Source organism: Parambassis ranga, chromosome 7, assembly GCF_900634625.1.
Source record: "Parambassis ranga chromosome 7, fParRan2.1, whole genome shotgun sequence".
Lineage (NCBI taxonomy): Eukaryota > Metazoa > Chordata > Actinopteri > Ambassidae > Parambassis > Parambassis ranga.
In genome coordinates this window covers 20,518,453-20,536,406 of record NC_041028.1, presented here as the reverse complement: position 1 = coordinate 20,536,406, position 17,954 = coordinate 20,518,453, and the positions used below count along the sequence as shown (strand labels likewise).

General features: G+C 41.0%; 2 protein-coding genes across 2 annotated transcripts; one reads left to right on the top strand and one right to left on the bottom strand.

Moving 5' to 3' along the window:
• The first annotated feature begins 274 nt into the window (after positions 1-274).
• kiaa2013 (KIAA2013 ortholog) lies at positions 275-5,246 on the top strand. The gene is given in 5 exon segments (XM_028410604.1): positions 275-1,130; positions 1,133-1,231; positions 1,234-1,290; positions 1,293-1,616; positions 1,888-5,246. Coding segments are annotated over 5 exon segments (1,806 nt in total). The 5' UTR covers positions 275-664; the 3' UTR covers positions 2,748-5,246.
• Positions 5,247-6,302: 1,056 nt separating this feature from the next.
• On the bottom strand, positions 6,303-17,217 carry LOC114438951 (polyhomeotic-like protein 2). Its single transcript, XM_028410605.1, is given in 8 exon segments — positions 6,303-7,582; positions 7,828-8,035; positions 8,111-8,217; positions 8,220-8,233; positions 9,259-9,370; positions 10,018-10,096; positions 15,698-15,892; positions 16,933-17,217. Coding segments are annotated over 7 exon segments (813 nt in total). The 5' UTR covers positions 15,836-15,892; positions 16,933-17,217; the 3' UTR covers positions 6,303-7,427.
• Between the last annotated feature and the right edge of the window lie 737 nt (positions 17,218-17,954).

The following is a 17,954-nucleotide window of genomic DNA, read 5'->3' as shown; positions in this document are numbered from 1 at the left end:
TCTTCAATGTAACATATCCGGTTTTAACACAAACATTCTGGGGTAGATACCCCACGTCGTGGGAATGCTAACACGTGGTCAAGAAAAGTGGTATTGTTTCCGCCATAGGCCGTAACAGGTCGTGACTAGATTTCTACTTTGACCATAACGTTGATCATAACTAGGTGGGTTGTCTAAACCCAACACACACTAACTATAATTATTTATATCTGCATTTCCAAGTTTTTAATCTATCTAGTCGCAGACACTTTTGCGACACTTCCGGTCAAGGCTTTACTGCTTGACGGCAGTTGTGACAAACTAGAAGTGTGTAAAACTGGCCGTAGTCATTGGAGACTGGCGTTTTGTTTTGTTTTGTTTTGCACTCAAGTGCAAACAAAAAATGAAAAAAAATACCTACGCTGCGACTACGTATGACTCACACACCCGGTGAAGGATACTGCATCAACCACAATGCAAGAAACGACTGCACACTTTGGCAAGCGATCGTTGACAGCACTAGCTGCCTAGCTAAGCTAGCTAGAACATAGCGAATCTAGTTTATCAGGTTTCACCCTGGAAAGAGCATTTCAAATTTGATGTGACATCTTACATATTTTCAACCCAGTTCTGGGTGTTGTCTTAAGGCGCAGGCGTAGATAGGTTTCCACTATTTGGTCATACAATGTGGCTACAGCAACGACTGAAGGGGCTACCAGGCTTGTTGTCGAGCAGCTGGGCAAGAAGACTCCTCATAGGACTGCTGCTCTTCCTCATATTTTACTGGTACTTGGGAGCAGAGCGCAGATGGAAGTTCTTTAGCGGCTCGGTCATGCAAGGCGGGGCGGCTGGACAGTGCCTGTTGGCTGAAATCCACAGATGGAAGTCTCATTTAGAGCGGGGAGAGGGCATATACAGTACAGCTCAGGAACAGCTAGATACTCCTTTTGTATCGGGTAACGGTCATATTCTGATTGATATGGATTCTAACAAACTGTGGGTATCATCGTCTTCACAGCCTGGCTCAGCTCCGATACACCAGACCGAATACTCTCCTCGGATCAACGTAAATCTCGTAGGGCAGCGAGTCGAGGCGCAGGCTAGGATGTTGTGGTTCCGGAAAGGATCAGTGTTATCGGTCCGCTGCGCCTCGTCACCGCTCTGCGTCAGGCCCGAGACTGTATTACCATCAGAGAGGAGTTTATCGCGCACAGGAGCAGACCTAACGTCTACCTGCAGCGTATCTACACCAACATCCGTCTGAGAAGGCCGCCACAATAGACATTTCCTCTGGCAATCCTTACTTCGGTAGCAATTCTCCACCAGTGTGGAGAAACTAGAGGACAGAGAGATAGTGCTCTCTTCAGGCAGGTGCCTGTCGAAAATACAGGGTGGTTTTGGTGGTGGTGGGTCCCAAAAAGCTGACAGCAGGATCCAGGTCACTGCTAAATCAGAGTACACAGACAACATCCTGTCAGTGGTCTGGACATCAGGCCCTATTGAGTCTTCAAAGTTTGAGGAGATCTTTGGTACCCTCAGAGATGGGGCCAAAAAGGAGCTGGGGGAGTTGCTGAGGAACAATGTGGACGATTTGGTTGTAGATCACCAACAGGCCTGGCAGGATCTCTTTATTTCAGGTGAGCTGACGCAGTACTTAATTAATTCCAAGTGCATGTTTAACATACCATGCATTCACACTCAGCATGTAAACATGTGACCTATCTAATGAACTGCTAGTTATATGGATCCTGCTTTCACATTCCTCATACACACATTCCTCATAGTAGGTACAGCCACAGAAGTTGCTACATTTGTTTTCAAGATCTGAAATGAGTTAAACTAGTAAGTAATTAGGCTGTCCTACTGTTGTGTTTTTGTGAAATTGTGCTCCTGTTTTTGTTCGTTCAGGTGTTGAAATGAGGAAAATCACTGACTCCCACACACCATCTAGCCGCACAGTAAACACCACCCTCTACTACATCTTGTCCTGTTCCAAGGCTCCCCTGCTGGACCGAAGGCTGAACGGCGACGAGCGATCTCGGCTGGAGTCCAGCCTCAACTATGCTGACCACTGCTTCAGCGGTCATGCCACCATGCATGCGGAGAACCTGTGGCCTGAGAGGGTGAGCAGCACTGCTCAGATCTTGCAGCTGGTTACACTGTGGACTCTGACTTTACAAAAGAGAGGCTGCAAGGTGCTGGTGGCTGCTGGAGCACATGGAGCCATGCAGGGCATGGTGCTCAGCTTTGGGGGCCTTCAGTTCACAGAGAACCACCTTCAGTTTCAGGCTGATCCGGATGTGCTGCATAACAGCTACGCTTTAAGAGGGATCCACTACAACCGGGACCTCATCAGTCTGGCAGTGCTGCTCGATGTAGAAGGGAAGCCTTTTCTTCATGTGTCAGTGAAGCCACAGGAAGAACCAGTGAAGCTGTATGCCTGTGAGGCTGGCTGCCTCAATGAACCTGTAGAACTCACATCAGAGATCAAAGGTCACACCTTCCCTGTCATGGTGACACAGCCCATCACGCCACTGCTCTACATCTCCACAGACCTGCGCCACCTGCAGGACCTGCACCATACCCTGCACCTCAAGGCCATCCTGGCCCACGAGGAACACATGGCCAACAGGTATCCAGGCCTGCCCTTTCTCTTCTGGTTCAGCGTGGCTTCACTCATAACTCTCTTCCACCTTTTCCTGTTTAAGCTCATATACAATGAGTACTGTGGCCCAGGTGCAAAGCCCCTCTTCAGGAGCAAGGTATAAACAGCAGTCATAACTGAACTGCAAAACTGATCTGATCTGCTCCTTTGTTTTTTCTTTACATGGTGGCAAAATTCTGTCTCTTTCTGTCAGGGTCTAAGTTTTGACTTCCATCTTCTCATGTGTGAACGTGTGTACCATCCAGTGTGTTGGAGTGGGGTTTTTGCGCATTATAGCTTTACACAACACCTGTTTTTCCCTATTACAAAAGATCATTCATGTGTTTTGTGCAAAGAGCTGTTTGCTGTTTGTTTTCTTTCTATTTGGGAGGTGGTTGCTGTGGTGTTTCCACAGCCAGAGTAAAAGCCAGTTTGTGACATTTACATTAGTCTTTGGACCGGTATTTTTACAATTGTAGTCACCCACCTATTTTCAGTCAAGATAGATAGATAGATAGATAGATAGATAATAAATATGTCTATAAATAAATACATTTGGCAATAAATATAATATACTGTCTATATATTTCAAAATTATGTTGTTCATGATGGCATTTCTTTATCTGTTTTGCTGGAGTTTAATTTTAATAGCATTTTTGTTTTAGGGCTTTAATTATTTCTATTTCTAATATGCAAATATGCAGGTGGGGTTATCTTTAGATCAAAAACTGTCAGGGTCATCTTGTTATATAAGTCCTTAGAAACATGTATTGCAGTAAAGTTGGCCATTTTAACATTGGAGTCTATTGAATCTTGAATCTTGATGGCTGTGGTCACTGCTGTATTTGCATATCAGGAATGGAATTAAATAGTCATGAAAAATGTGCCATTATGAAATAAAACTCCAGTGAAAAAAATAAAAGTGGCATTATAAAATTAGTAATTTTGAAATAGTCAAATATATATTTTTATACTTTGTACCTTGTTAATTTATTTAAGGGTTTATATTACAGCCATATTTTATTATTTTGACTGAAATGGTCTTTCAAGATTTGGGTGGTGTCAGGTTTCATTCCCTTTATGCAAGTTTACAGAGACTTGTTTGAGTTTGGTAATTATATCTGCTTTGTTTTTTGAGCTAACGTTTTGGTGGGTTTTATATCAATGCTATTGTTCATGCATGAAGACGTACAAAACACATCCCTGCTTATTGTTTCTCACAGTGATGAGAAAAACGGCAAGCCAGTGTGACCATGGAGGCAAATTTAAGTCTTGTAATATTAATATTGGCTTTGGATAAATTATATAAATCCAGAGGTTTGACTTACAAGGAGCCTACAAAAATAGCGTTAATTTTGACAAATGCAACCTCAATTCAAGCTCTTCTCTATATGAAACTCTCACTTAATATCATTATCACAAGTTGCTGTAAAGAGGAATGGACTTTGGCTGGTTTAGCAGTTAGAATAATGTCAATTTCTCCATACTCCCTAGTGGAAAGCCTTGTAACAGATCGGTGCACTCAGCAATACTTGATCCAACATTTCAGGCATCATGAGAGATCAATATAGGAGATGATTACATTTAAGGTATGCAGTAAAGTCCCTCTACTACAGCATAGGCACAACTTAAACCCTTCAGCTGTGCAGCAGCCTGTTTTCTACTAGAGCATTAGGATTTTAACTACTATTAAAGGGTGCCAAATTTAACAATTGTTCAGTTTAATCCATGTTAAAATGCATTGTTGAGTCGCTCAACAATTAAAACTATTTGCACAGCAAGATGTTCTGCTAGATCTTGTTGCATTTCATATTAAGCCAACATGCTTTTCCCAAAATCCTTTGCACTGAGAACTATATGTCACAAGACTGAGCTGCAGAGAGAGCACAGAGTATAAAGTAAAAACAGCAGAACACTGTGAGGTCAGTCACTGTTATTTGATTTTATATTAGATAAAGAAATTATTTCATTCTCAACATTAAAATTATGTGTGCAAGAGGGTCAAGGCATCATGTTTAGTTTGCCCCAAGTGTACACAATTTTTCAAACCATGATCTCTAATTAAGTAGTGGTGGTGTGGACATAGGGTCTAGCCACCTCCCTCATGCACGCATAACATCCTAATTTAATCGATCTTGCACAGAAGTCTAATCTGCTTGCTCAGACAACAAAGGTTATTTCAGTAGGCCAGTCCAGCACATAAAAAACTGACATGTACATATTATTAAAATAATTTTCTTAACAAATATCTACCAAATTGTATGTGGTCTAAAATTCTAGAATTTTGAAATACAAAATGTGTAGGAACCCTGAATCAATGTTGCTGCGCCTTTCCTACAATATCTATTTAAGTATTTTAAAATTTTGAGGCACACACTTTGCCATTAAAAATCGTCTCTCTAACAGCTAAATATATGGTGTAAGTGAACACAATTAATTCTGATTAAGCATGTTTACATGTGTTTGTGGGTGTTAATGAAACTCGTTTTGTTACGTGAACTACTGAGTGTGCCTTAATGATGACATGAAGACAATTTATTGCGTTCCATAATCAGATTGAATTGTACTTGAATGATTGTTGATCTTGTAAAACTAAAAAAAATAAAGTTTTGTTTGTCTTACACTGGGGATAATAAATAACTAAATTTATGGTGAGAAATTGTAAAATTATGTTGTCAGTATATATTTTAGGGTTTCTGTGTTGTTCTGGGTAATAGTTGTATTATTTAATATATAATAAGAGACAAATCAGTGTAAAAAGCCTGGGTTGTATGACTGCAATTATTACACTGCTGTCAAGCCAGCCATTTGTGTGTGTCAAATTAGTTGCCCATATGTAATAAAAGTAAAAAAAAGTAAAAATAGTGGGAGAGAAAAAGATGTAATTGAGGAGGAATGCAAACTGTCCTCCCAAAATGACGTGATCCAGAAATTTGAATGATTACAATTTTCCTGACAAGTTGCATTTCCTCTAAAGTAGGCCATTTATTCAAAGGACATTCCAGACAACATGTATTGATTATTATTATACCTTAATTGTATGCATTCGGAGAAATGCCATGGATGTTGTACCTTCTATAGGTATAGGACATGTAAGACACAAACAGCCTTATATATGAAAATATATCATTTCACGTTTGTTATTTTCACATTGACAGCTGCTAGAGGGCACTCTAGGCTTGTCTACCTCTGGATTTGTAGTCAGAGTGGTAGAAGAGAGTTATGACAGCTTTGATGTCGCCATTTACATTGATCACGTGGTTCATGCAGGCCTCAATAGTTACAAGTTTGTTCATTCTGCAATTGTACTGTAGGGTGGCTGGGATAGTCCCGGTTTTGACCCAAAGTGTCCGTGAAGGTACAATAATATGTCACAATAGACATGGTTTTTATTAATTATTGAACAATTGTGTCTGAGAAGGCGCTGTCAGTGATCTCAGACCACCCTGATGATTGATGTAGGACACACCACAGCAGTGCTGTCTGTCCTCACCATCAGCTGCCTGTGCTGTAAAGGTGGCAGGAAGTGCTTTAGGGCCAAATACACTGCCTCCATCTCAAGGTGGTTGATATGCCAAGTGGAGTGCACCAGACCCCAAGGACCACACGCAGACCCTCTAAGACAGCGCCCCAGCCTGTTAGGAATGCAGCTGTTGTCAACAGATCCCCCCCCCCCAAGGCCCAGGGGAACACCCTCTAACACTTTGAAGCTCCACCACCATGCATGAACCCTGAGACTCATGCATGAGATGGAGCAAGTCATTTCAGACTCTCCTTCGGCAGGGTGAGCTTCTGACTGAGAAACCAATGCTGAAGAGGGCACTTGTTGAGCAATGTCCCAGCAGTCTCTGGCACTGTCGGGCTGTCACAGTATGCTGAGAAAGACAAGGCACTATGCACTCAATGATGGCACAAACCCTCTTGTGGGTGAGACATTCCCACATGGTGTCCAAGGCAAGCATGTCCATGCATTAACATCCAAAAACAGAGCACATTTGAGGAACCTGGGTAGATGAGAATTTATTTTGAGTAATTTAATAAGTATTTTAAATGTCAATTGTCAAATTATGTTAAAATAGGTTTTTGGTTCATTTCAATGTGGGTAACTGTCCCGCCTGTCTTTGGGTGAAGCCAAATATATTTAGGCCAGGTAAGGCGCACAGTAGTAATCAACAGAAGAAATGGAAGAGTTTTTGACTGTGTGGTTTTGACTGATTTTCGTTTATATAAGTTTTGAAATGGACACTGTATAAGGAGAAAACAAAGATCAAATTAAAAGAATGTATGAAGTCGACGCTGCCTGTTGGATTCTTTCAATCAGCTATATGGATGTGTGTCAAACAAAGCCTAGGTGGCTTTTTTTTGGAACATATGTAGCTGCTACAACCTGTTTAGCTGCCGTAAATTTGGAATGCGGTGGAACAATGATAACATTTTAACATAAAAATGTTTCTGTTTGGCCAATTAAAATAATTTCACAGAAATGTTTGTTTCTATAAGGTATAGCATAGTTAAAATGAAGTTGCTGATTAAGAAGCTCAGCAAGAGACAAACTGATGCAGTGAAGGGGTGCCAAAACTTTTGCATAACACTGTATTATTTTAACAATGCAACATACCTCATTTCACACACATTTCCTACAGTTTCCAACAGTTACAGAGTGAAGTAACCAGTGTAAAGGGTCCTTGAGGTCAGAAGGGAATACTGACAGAAAACAGTTCTGTCCTGGGACCTCAATGTGTGATCCTGAGAACATCCCATTTGTCCAATAACAGCCCTGCTGCCTTTGAGAGCAACAGGGCTACTAAGAGTCTTTGAGCATGTTAATCTGAGCAAAGATCTTGAGAGCAGGGCCCAATTTGATGTTCATGGCTCCCATGAGATGGTCCTCTTTAAGCAGCAGTAGGGCTTGACCATCAATCTCCTGACAGCGAAAGTCCTCAGCAATCTCCAGACAACCTGTGGCAACAACAGGCAACTCATAACACAACTGGCCCACAATCTCATTATAATTGTCCGCTTGGTAGAAAATTCTTCTGTTATCTGTCAGGAAAATTGGCCAACCTCCTTCCTCTTCCTTCCTCTTTTCTATGTTTTTACTCTAGAATCTGATTATTTTGGCTCACTGTTTTATGGTTTTGTCATTTGTCACCTCTGCCTTTAACACTGACGCATCCAGAGAACAAATTTAATACAGCAAATACCTGGTAGAGAGGAGATGAACTCATAGACATCCTTTATATTCCACTGGCTGGGGTCACTGGGCAGGAAACTGTGGGTAAGCACACCAGGCTCAGAGCCTCGCTCTGCATGCACGCGTTGGGCAGACAAGGAGCACAAGTCTGAACAGCGACTTGACTTGCCCCGTACAGGGTGGACTGAGTAATCAGTAGACAGTTCAGCAGCAGGTGTCTGCACAGAGAGAGCAGTCTAACAAAGGCCAGAAGGAAGGGAGTGGGGGGGGGTGTAGGTCAGACGGTGTCTCACCTTTTTTGACTCTGAACTGATGTTTTTCTGGTTTCCATTCAGCACTCTTTGCTTCTTTATGTTCTCCAAGGTGGTTTTGCGATTTGGGAAGAGACCCATTCTTTTGTACATCCCACATTGTAGCTACGAAGAAAGTTAACATGGTGAGCAGGTCTGGACCAGAATTCAAGGTTAGAGGCAAACCACACATTATTTATTAAGTGCTGCTTGAAAGTTTGTGATAATATTTCTGCATTAATATGACCTAAAACAGCTGTTGAAAGCTTTATGGGGTAATTTTCAAACCATGCCACAATTCTATTATAAATAATTTATATGATTATTTTATATCATTTATATCAGTTCCCTTTTTCATAGTGTGTGCAGCTGTCTTCAACGTTTCTTTTTTTGGCTGCTTAATTTTCGCTGCTTGCTTAATTTGTTTTGGACCTGATAAAGGAGAACCTTCCTACTGATAGCCAGCCAGGTCGAGGAGAAGAAAATGAGGTAGACAAGACAGAGGATGAAAGAGAGAGAGAGGAACAAACATGCAGCAAACATCATACATGACAGAACAGAAACATGGCATGTTATTGTAATTGCAATGCTGAAAATGTATGTATTGTTTATTTGTATTTTATCTCATCTTATCTTATCTCTGGCAACAGGATATGTACCACATGCTTTTAAAACTGCTGTCATCATTCCTATACCTAAAAAACCTTTACTGGACCCAGACATCTTAGGAAACTACAGACCGATCTTCAACCTCACCTTGATTTCTAAGATACTTGAAGGAGTGGTTGTAAGTCAGTTAAATGATCACCTGCATAAGAACAGTCTGTTTGATGTGTTCCAGTCTGGATTCACAGCCCACCACAGCACAGAAACAGCACTGCTTAAAGTCACTAATTTACTTTTAACTTATCAAAGTAGCCACCTTTGGGAGTTATAACAGCTGAACACACATTATTTCTACAATGGAAATCAAATATTATTTAGAAAGATCTTCCCAGTTCTGTCCCAGAAGTTCCCATAAATGTGTGGCACATGTAGGTTGCTTTGCTTTCACTCTTTTGACTCCATGTTTTCAAGCTTACATTTCCTCTTTTTTTCTAGGTATTTCTGTCACATATTTCCCTAGTTCCACTTCAAGGAAGTTGCCTTACCGTTTAGCACATACTGTTGAACAGAACCTCTTGGACCTTTTGAAGATGTAGGCAAAATCCACTTTGCCACACAGTTCACAGGTCAGCATGGGCTCCTGTTGGGCCATTAACTCTGAGGGAACACACAGTCAAACACACATTTTCAGATATTTGTGAGGTTTCATTTTTAATAGGTCCATGATGATCACTAAAAAGTCTCTGCATATTTAGTGTAGAATTGATGGAATGTGGGCTCAATGTAAAACAATTACCAAACCTTTTAAAGAGGAAATGAACTGACATAATAAAGGTTTGATTATTGATCTAAAAATACATACATGTCTGTAAAACAGGATAAAAATGATAACTACTTTTATTTACAACATGTATAGAACCATCTTGTCCTAGTAAAGCATGGATATCACATAATTGGTTAGGGTTCGAAGTCCAACAGCAGCTGGCGTTAGTTAAATCAGCAGTGACAAAAAGTGATACAACTGAGGTCATACGGCTGAAGTAGACTTGCCATACCAACAACTGCCTTAGCTCCCTCTGTGTTTGACTCACAAGACTGGCATTACATCACGTATGTATTCCTCACCAAAACAACTGATGTGGCTGCTTTGAGCAGTAAAATGTCTTCAAGAAAACTCTGCAACTCTTCTTCAAATATGTTTTGGCCAGAATTTATAACATAACTGGATTTATAACTTTTCCCACTGTTTTTGAGTGAAACAATTTGCATGAACAATGAAGACTGGTGTTGAAAACCTTTAGTACCTTTTAGACAGATGCCATCCGTCTTTGAGTCTGCCATGTGCCTACTTAGGCTCTCTATTGAGAAAGATGGACGCTCCACCTATACACAGAAAATAAAGATTATTAGTATAAATTAATATTATTGCAGACTGCATTAGGGAAGTTGAGTGTGAAGAACAGAACTGATTTTTACTTTTAGGACTGAGATACTTCTCATGGAGACTTGGTTACAGGATGAAAAATATGTTAGTTTAAATGAATCAACTCCGTCTAGTTATATTAACTATCATGTTCCTAGAGGCATAGGCCGAGGAGGAGTGGCAGCAATCTACCACTCCAGTTTTTAGATTAATCCTAAACCTAAATCTACTCATAGTACCTTTGAGAGTCTCACTCTCAGCCTGTCTCACGGAAACTGGAAGCCAGTTTTACTTGTTGTAGTGTATCGTCCACCTGCTGCTGCCTGAGTTCCTGCTTGCGTTTTCAGACTTTATCAAGTTTAGTGCTAAGTAAAGGTAAAGTCATTATAGTGGGTGACTTTAACATTCATATGGACGTCAACTCTGTCTTAACTTAAGACCGCCTTTAACTCACTCTTAGATTCAGTAGGGTTCTCTCAGTAAACATTGAGAAGATTGAAGCAAGGCGTCTGGACTGGTAGAGTTTTCTTGAAGACGTTTCGCTGCTCATCCAAGCACCTTCATCAGTTCTGTTTGGTGGGGACACATGGTTTATATGTGGTGGCAGACCTCAGTGGGTGGGTCTGGGTGAAACTCCCAAACAATAGCACTAAATGTTTCCATACTTACCCATATTGGTCTGGCTAACTGTCAAGTGTGTCTAACGACTGGCTAACGACAATGAGACTACTGGAGGGAGACTTGTTGACAGCCCTTTGTTCTTGCTGTGAGCATGCGACTTGGAATGAAACTTCTTAGGAATGGATGGAAGCACCGCATTGTATGTGATAGAAAGATGTCTAAGGCCACCACCTCTGTTAAAGGTAGGGTAGGAGATTTCATTTTGGTGCACTTTTTGTTAAATTAGTGTAGGTTTTCTTTATGATCCGATAGCAACCAATTAATTAGGCAGTTTCACATTAAACGAAGAATATTAATCATCTGTGGAAGCTATAAAATGCTAAAAACATCAGCCAATCCTGCGACGCGCCCCTGCATGGAAAGTTGGCTGGTTGGCTGCTCTTTTCCTGCTCTGCGTGCACCAGAGAGGTACGTGCATGATAGTCGAAGTCACAGACCGCAGCTTGTCTTCAGGTAATGCACGTCCATGTGATTGGGAGGCGTGGCTTCGGGGTGAGCTCCGAAAGAAAGGGGCGTGTGTTTACTTTTAAAATCTGGCTGACTCTCACAATTTTCAAAATCTCCTACCCTACCTTTAAGGGAAGGTTTCTCCAGCTTAACATAGATGACTCCTCTTTCCTCTCTGTGTAGGATGTGGACATTGTTGTCCTCAAAGGACTGTCCTTTCTCTTTGAAGTGAAGGTGAACAGCCGAGTCCTGTCCTGTGGAGGTGGCTCTCCTGTGCTGAGCCATTCTTCTGTGGAGTGGTTGTTTAGTTTCTCCAATGTACCGATCAGAGCATTCCTGTTTCTCCCTGTGAGTTTTATCCTTCGGGGGAACCAGTTTATGTCTCAGTGTTGTCATCAGTTTGAAATGGACCAGGATGTCATGGTTGTTGAAGATCCTACGGAGTTTCTCTGATACTCCTGACACATGGAATGGAGATGTTCTTTCTCCATCAGTTGTGTCCTTCTTCTTGTTGTTAGGGGGTCTTGTTTTTGTGGCTTTGATGAGTGCCCAGTTGGGGTAGCCACAAGTTTGCAGGGCCTTCCTGATGTGATGTTGCTCCTTCTTCCCCTCTGAGCTGGTTTGTACAGTTTGTGCTCTGTGCTGTAGGGTCCTGATGACTCCCAGTTTGTGTGGGTGGTGTGAATCAAACAGTAGGTACTGGTCCGTGTGTGTGGGTTTCCTTTTCAAGGCTCCTTTCTCCATTTCTTCCATGTAGAGGTGTTCAGGCAGAGGTCCAGGTCACAGATCTTTCCTTGAGTGTGCTGTCTTGTGTGAGGCATCTCCTTACCATCTCTCTGGCTTCTGAGGTAGGGATGCAGGTGAACAGGGAGGTGGCGTCAAATGAGACCATGGTGTCGTCTGGGTCCATTTGGATCTTCTCCACCTTGTTAACAAAGTCATGAGAGTTGTGGATGTGGTGTAGTGTGTTTCCCACCAGTGGTGTCAGGAGTTCAGCCAAGTGCTTAGCCACGTTGTATGTGACTGAGTTTGTGCTGCTGACAATGGGTCTGAGGGGGACTCCTTCTTTGTGTATCTTGGGTAGTCCATACAGGCATTGAGTGACTTCCCCAGGATAAAGTCGGAAGTAGAGCTTGGGGTTGATGATTTGGGAGTTTCACCCAGACCCACACACTGAGGTCTGCCACCACATATAAGCCATGTTTCCCCACCAAATAGTTAAAATTGATGAAGCTGCTTGGATGAGCAGCTAAATGTCTTCAAGAAACTCTACAAGTCCAGATGCCTTGCTTCAATCTTCTCTACGTATTATGACCTGGCTTATCCAATTATTGAAACAGACTACACGGATGGAGAGGAAGTGACATTCCTCTGAATCAGATGAATCCCAGAGCTCCTGGAGGGATAGTTTACTGATGTATAAGAAGGCCCTTCGTAAAGCTAGGAGAGCTAACTATGTTGATGAAGATTCTCAGTCATCCAGGTCATCATACGTAGAGAAGGTTGAAGCAAGGCGTCTGGACTTGTAGAGTTTTCTAGAAGACGTTTCGCTGCTCATCCCACCAAACAGTTAGAACTGATGAAGCTGCTTGGATGAGCAGCGAAACGTCTTCTAGAAAACTCTACAAGTCCAGACGCCTTGCTTCAACCTTCTCTACGAGAGCTAACTACTCATCATTAATAGAACAAAACAAGAACAACCCGCGCTTTCTCTCTTAAACACTGTCGCCAGCCGCAGCTCTGTTGAGCAAATATTCCTGCAGCTCTTTTCTCGTATAGTTAGACTTAAACATAGTGTGTAGGGCTGAGAGGTATAGATACAGTCACTTGTTGATATGGCCTCAGCCACAGGTATAACAGGTGTCATAGTGCCGATAAATTCTTAACTTTTAGCACAGCTATGCTGCTATAGGTCTACACTGTCGAGGGACACAAACATGATCTACTGAGCAGTTCCCTACCCTGTCCCCACAAATCCCTCTCTCACCCTCTTACCTCTCCTCTATTCTCATTAGTCTGGTTCATACTAGTGATTCATGTCATAAACTGTGTTTGCTGTCTTCCTCATACTTTTGTGTCTCTCTCTCTCGCTCTCTCTTTGCAGGGCTCTCCAGAGTGTTCCTCCAGACCTGCAGTCCAGCCCCTGATCATTCCAATGCTTATTGACACCAGTTTCTGCTGCTTATTCTTGTTTTAATTACTATGAAATTACTATTACTATGTACTGATGATATATCCACTAAAATATAATCACTGTTTCATCTTGCTCGACAACATCAACAAGCTGTCATGTTTGTTCTCTGTAATGTATGATGTATTTATGTTATTCATGGTATGCCAACTGTAAAGAATGTTTCTGTAAAATAACGGTAAAGAGCTGGCAGCATTGATGCCTGTTCTTTACTGTTATTTTACGGTACTTGTACTGTAAAATGATTTTACGGGTTATTACCGTAATAGTGAAATACAGTATATTTCTGTATTTTATTCAGTTTACAATAAAGTACTGGCAGGAGAGACGCCTGTACTTTACTGTTATTTTACAGTACTCATACTGTTGCGAAATTTAACAGTCTGTTACAGTAAAAACAATATGCAGTATACTTCTGTGATTACTTTATTTTACAGTAACATGGGAGTTACATTTTCACCGTTTACTGCACACAAGTATAACAAAGACCAAGTTTAAGACTTCAGAGTATCTAAAATGTCAGTTAAAATTAACCTTGTTCTGTGGGCTACAAAGAACATCAGCCAAATACCATCTGCTGGACACCATGGCAATAAACTAAACATGAAGACACAAAAGGTGCAACTGTTTTCATACAGTTATTTTACATACAGTATCTTATCTTACCATATTAAAAACAAACAAATGGGCAGAATACTGAAACGACTAATACAAAGGAAATAAGTGTTCAGCCTAACGGAATGGGGGCCATTTAAATTGTACAGTTTATAATTGTTAGGCTTGTGCATTACCTTAAAATAGTCCTGTGAGGTTTGCGGTATGCTTATATATCCCATCAAAATCTTTGTTTAAATTTGCAATGTCATTGTTAGAACAACATGTGGAGTTAAGAGCTAGAGACACGTCAATCATACCCGTCTTCTTGGAGAAAGCCTTTCCTCAGATGGCCTTTGATCCAGAGTACAAGCTGCCTCTTTTAGGTTGAACGTATAATAGATCGAAACACAGCAGCCAGTCCGTCAAAAGGATGGAGTGATGTCCTCAGATATGAAACTTCAGGGTGATAGCAACATCAACAACATCATTTACTTTATGTACACATCTACAAAGTCTCATAATAATGACCAATTTGATGAACGAGTGAAAACACAATGCTTACCGAGCAGTATCAGAGAGGGCTTCAGGGTGAGGGTTGTCTCCATGAGATGGACACCTGTACGGAATGGACATAATGGGAAAAACGACTATCATTGATCAGAAACACCAGGGGAGAGTAACCTGCTGTAAGCATAGATTTGCCATTCAATATTTAAAACCATAGCAAGAAAGAAACTATGTGTGCACGTGTGTCTGTGTGGCACGCAGGAGAGCAACTAACGTAAACTAATTACATTTAAGATGGCAAGAAGACAAACCTATTTTCAGTCTAATCATTCCAAAATATTTACCTCATGTAAAGATTACTGAACAAAGATTAATGTTAGCTTACTGGTTTTAACAAAATAATTTCATTCAAACTGAGAACGAAGCCCAGTTTAAATTAACTAAATAAAACTAAAAAACACATATAACGTTAGTCAGATCTTAGCTTTACTAATAAGTGGCACTGAACATCACAAACCCACTAGCTAGAAAACTTACTGAGCAAGTTTTGATTTCAAACACATTTAGTAGGATTCTCCTGGCAAAGAAGTAAAGATGAAGTTTGTAATTACCGTGTTTTTGTTGACAAAATCCAATCGATGCAGATAAAGCAGGACTTCTTGTTCATGTAGCAACCGTCCTCAACGCTCTGGGAGAAGAACTTTTTGAAAAATACTGTAGTTTACTGTATTTTGTAACATTAGCATACTGTTGTCGGCTGTGTGCAGTAACTTCACGTTGAACAGCCCATAATGCATTGCAAACTACAGTACCCAACTGTATTATATCAATACAGTATATTACTCTTGGCCGTAAATTTACAGCAATTGGTTACAGTGCACTTCTGTCCATGAAGCTGAATGTGTTGGTTTCACATCTATATGAGTGCTGAGGTCATTTTTCCCATTTAGGCAGCAACAGCAAACTCACTTTACTCAGAATCACAGACAGGGCATGAACAGGCAGCTCAAATATGCAGGGCGGAAGGAACTGCAGGGTGTTCAGAATAACTTCTGGACTCATGTATCTGGTACATATTGTCTCAATAAACATGACAGAAATGTATGAGTTCCTTCAAAAACACATGCATAATACTCACAGGGAACGGCTCGGCTCCTTCCTGGATGATAAACCCTTCTATTAAATGTGTGAGGATGTGGGCCTTAACTAAGGCCTGGGCTGGCTTGCTGTCTCCGTTGTGTTGGTTGTTGATAGTGTTCCCATTCCCAGAAGTCATGACTGGGGCACAGGCCACCCCTTCAAAAACTCAACAAGGACTGGCCAGATGCACCTGCTGTTTAATAGACAAAAAATGCAGAGCTCCAGTTATTGGAATGTGGCAGCTTAATGTCACTCAATGTTTACTTAAAGTAAGCACTGTTGCTTTCATTTTTTAAAATAACCAGTGGTTTTAAAACAACTATTTAATCTAGTAATAATTCTTTCTTTCATAATCTTTCTAAACAAATATGACATTCATTTATTATTATTTTAGCTATATTTTAGATGCCTCCTTGCATTTGGTTGTACTTTTGCAAGTTTGCAAGTAGAGATAAGATAAGATAAGATAAGATAATCCTTTATTAGACCCCCACAGGGGAAATTCACAGTGTTACAGCAGGCATGTTAGAAGCACACCAAAGAAGAAAAAGAAATAGCAAAAGTATACAAAATATAAACAATAGATAAATAGGAAGTGAATACCCTGTGAATGATAAAGCTGCCAAAGTTTCTTCTCTTAAGAAACTGTTAAAGGGGAGTTGCTCCTTGCTACTGTGAGCTCTAGGCTTCAGTTTTTTTGTAAGAGACTCTATATAGCCTAAATAAAGTAGAAAATGCGAGATTTGTGAATGCAGTCTGGCGCGACTGGTCTTTTTTAAGGAGAAATCCGTTAGGCTGACGTAACCTAATTTGTCATTGTTGTGGAACCCCTTACCAACGTCATTAAGACGTAAAGTAGAAACGTCTAATTTAAGATCTGCCATACAAGTAAAGGACATTAGCAAACTTACAAATGATATTTAGCTGTTAGCTAATTTTTTTTGTTGCTTTAAATAATGGCATTAAAAAGCCAGTGAAAACTTGCTAACGATAAACCGTTTAAAAGATCAAGTGCCATCATTAAATCGCACACATTATAGGCTACTTAAAGGTCTTTTTAATCTATTCAACAGCTTAGCTTTATGCAAAATTTAATGTTTCACAAACTTACAGCTATTCTTGTAGGCTATGCACGTCACTAGTTTAACATGTAGGCTAAATAAACATTAAAACACGTACTTACTCTTATTTTAAAAACAGACATCAAAATTACTTTTACATTCTGGAACTGACCAAGTTATAAAACAGACGCTCCGCTCAATAACAATGGCAGAGGGAAGACAGCTCTTTGTTCCGCGGCTCCAACAAGACTTTCATTTACGCTCCCTCACCACAGCAGCAAGCGGCCCCTCGCTCCTCGTCGCTCACTCCGCAGGTGTTCTTCCAGCCTCAAAAAGCACTGAACACACCCCGTTACACGAGGACTCACAAGTTAACAACTAGTTCATGTTCTCGGTGTGTTTCTCCATCGAGCTGCAGATACTACAGTCCCCTGGGGATGTGCTTGTTACTCAGGAGGCTCAGTTTCACATAAAGCGCTACCGGCAAAAACCTTCAAAATTAAAGCATTTCCATCCACAAAAGGGCCACTATGAAGATGCGTTTCAGCATCGTTCCATACGGTTTTTATGCCTCAGTAAAAAGGTCCGCATTTTTCTCTGACTTTATATTAACACAGATTCACTGCAGATTCACTAAAATTACCTGGGAAAGTAGACTGTCATACTTCATACACTGGCTTGTATGTCTGAATGTAGCATGATAGTTCAATGTTTACAGACAAAAAAGTACTATTTTACATTATCTAACGCTGACACTCAAACCGGAAGTTGAGGAGACATTGCTGCTCACTTGACTTTCAGTAACATTTCTTCGGCGCGGTCCCCCGTCCGCGATTACTGTGAGGCCAACCTGCGAGTAGGGAAGCAGCTTCAGCACAAGTCTCATGTCATCGTGTTTCGCCTCTGAGACCCTGTCTTCGGCTTCTCTCAGAAGACTGGTCAAGAACAGGAGAGTCGCTCCGTGGTCGCAACAGAATGCGGACGCTGACTGTCAGCTGTGCAGGTGAGACAGAGAGGGAAATAACTTTATTATCGAAAAGATTTGATTCTTCTCTTTACACTGACGTGATTTTCTGATGCTACATTCAGACTGGTGCAATGCCAATATACCTACTGAAGTTGTTAATGTAATAATTACGACTCTATATCCATGAGCTGATGACTGCACAAGGTGAAATGTGTAATTCAGTAATT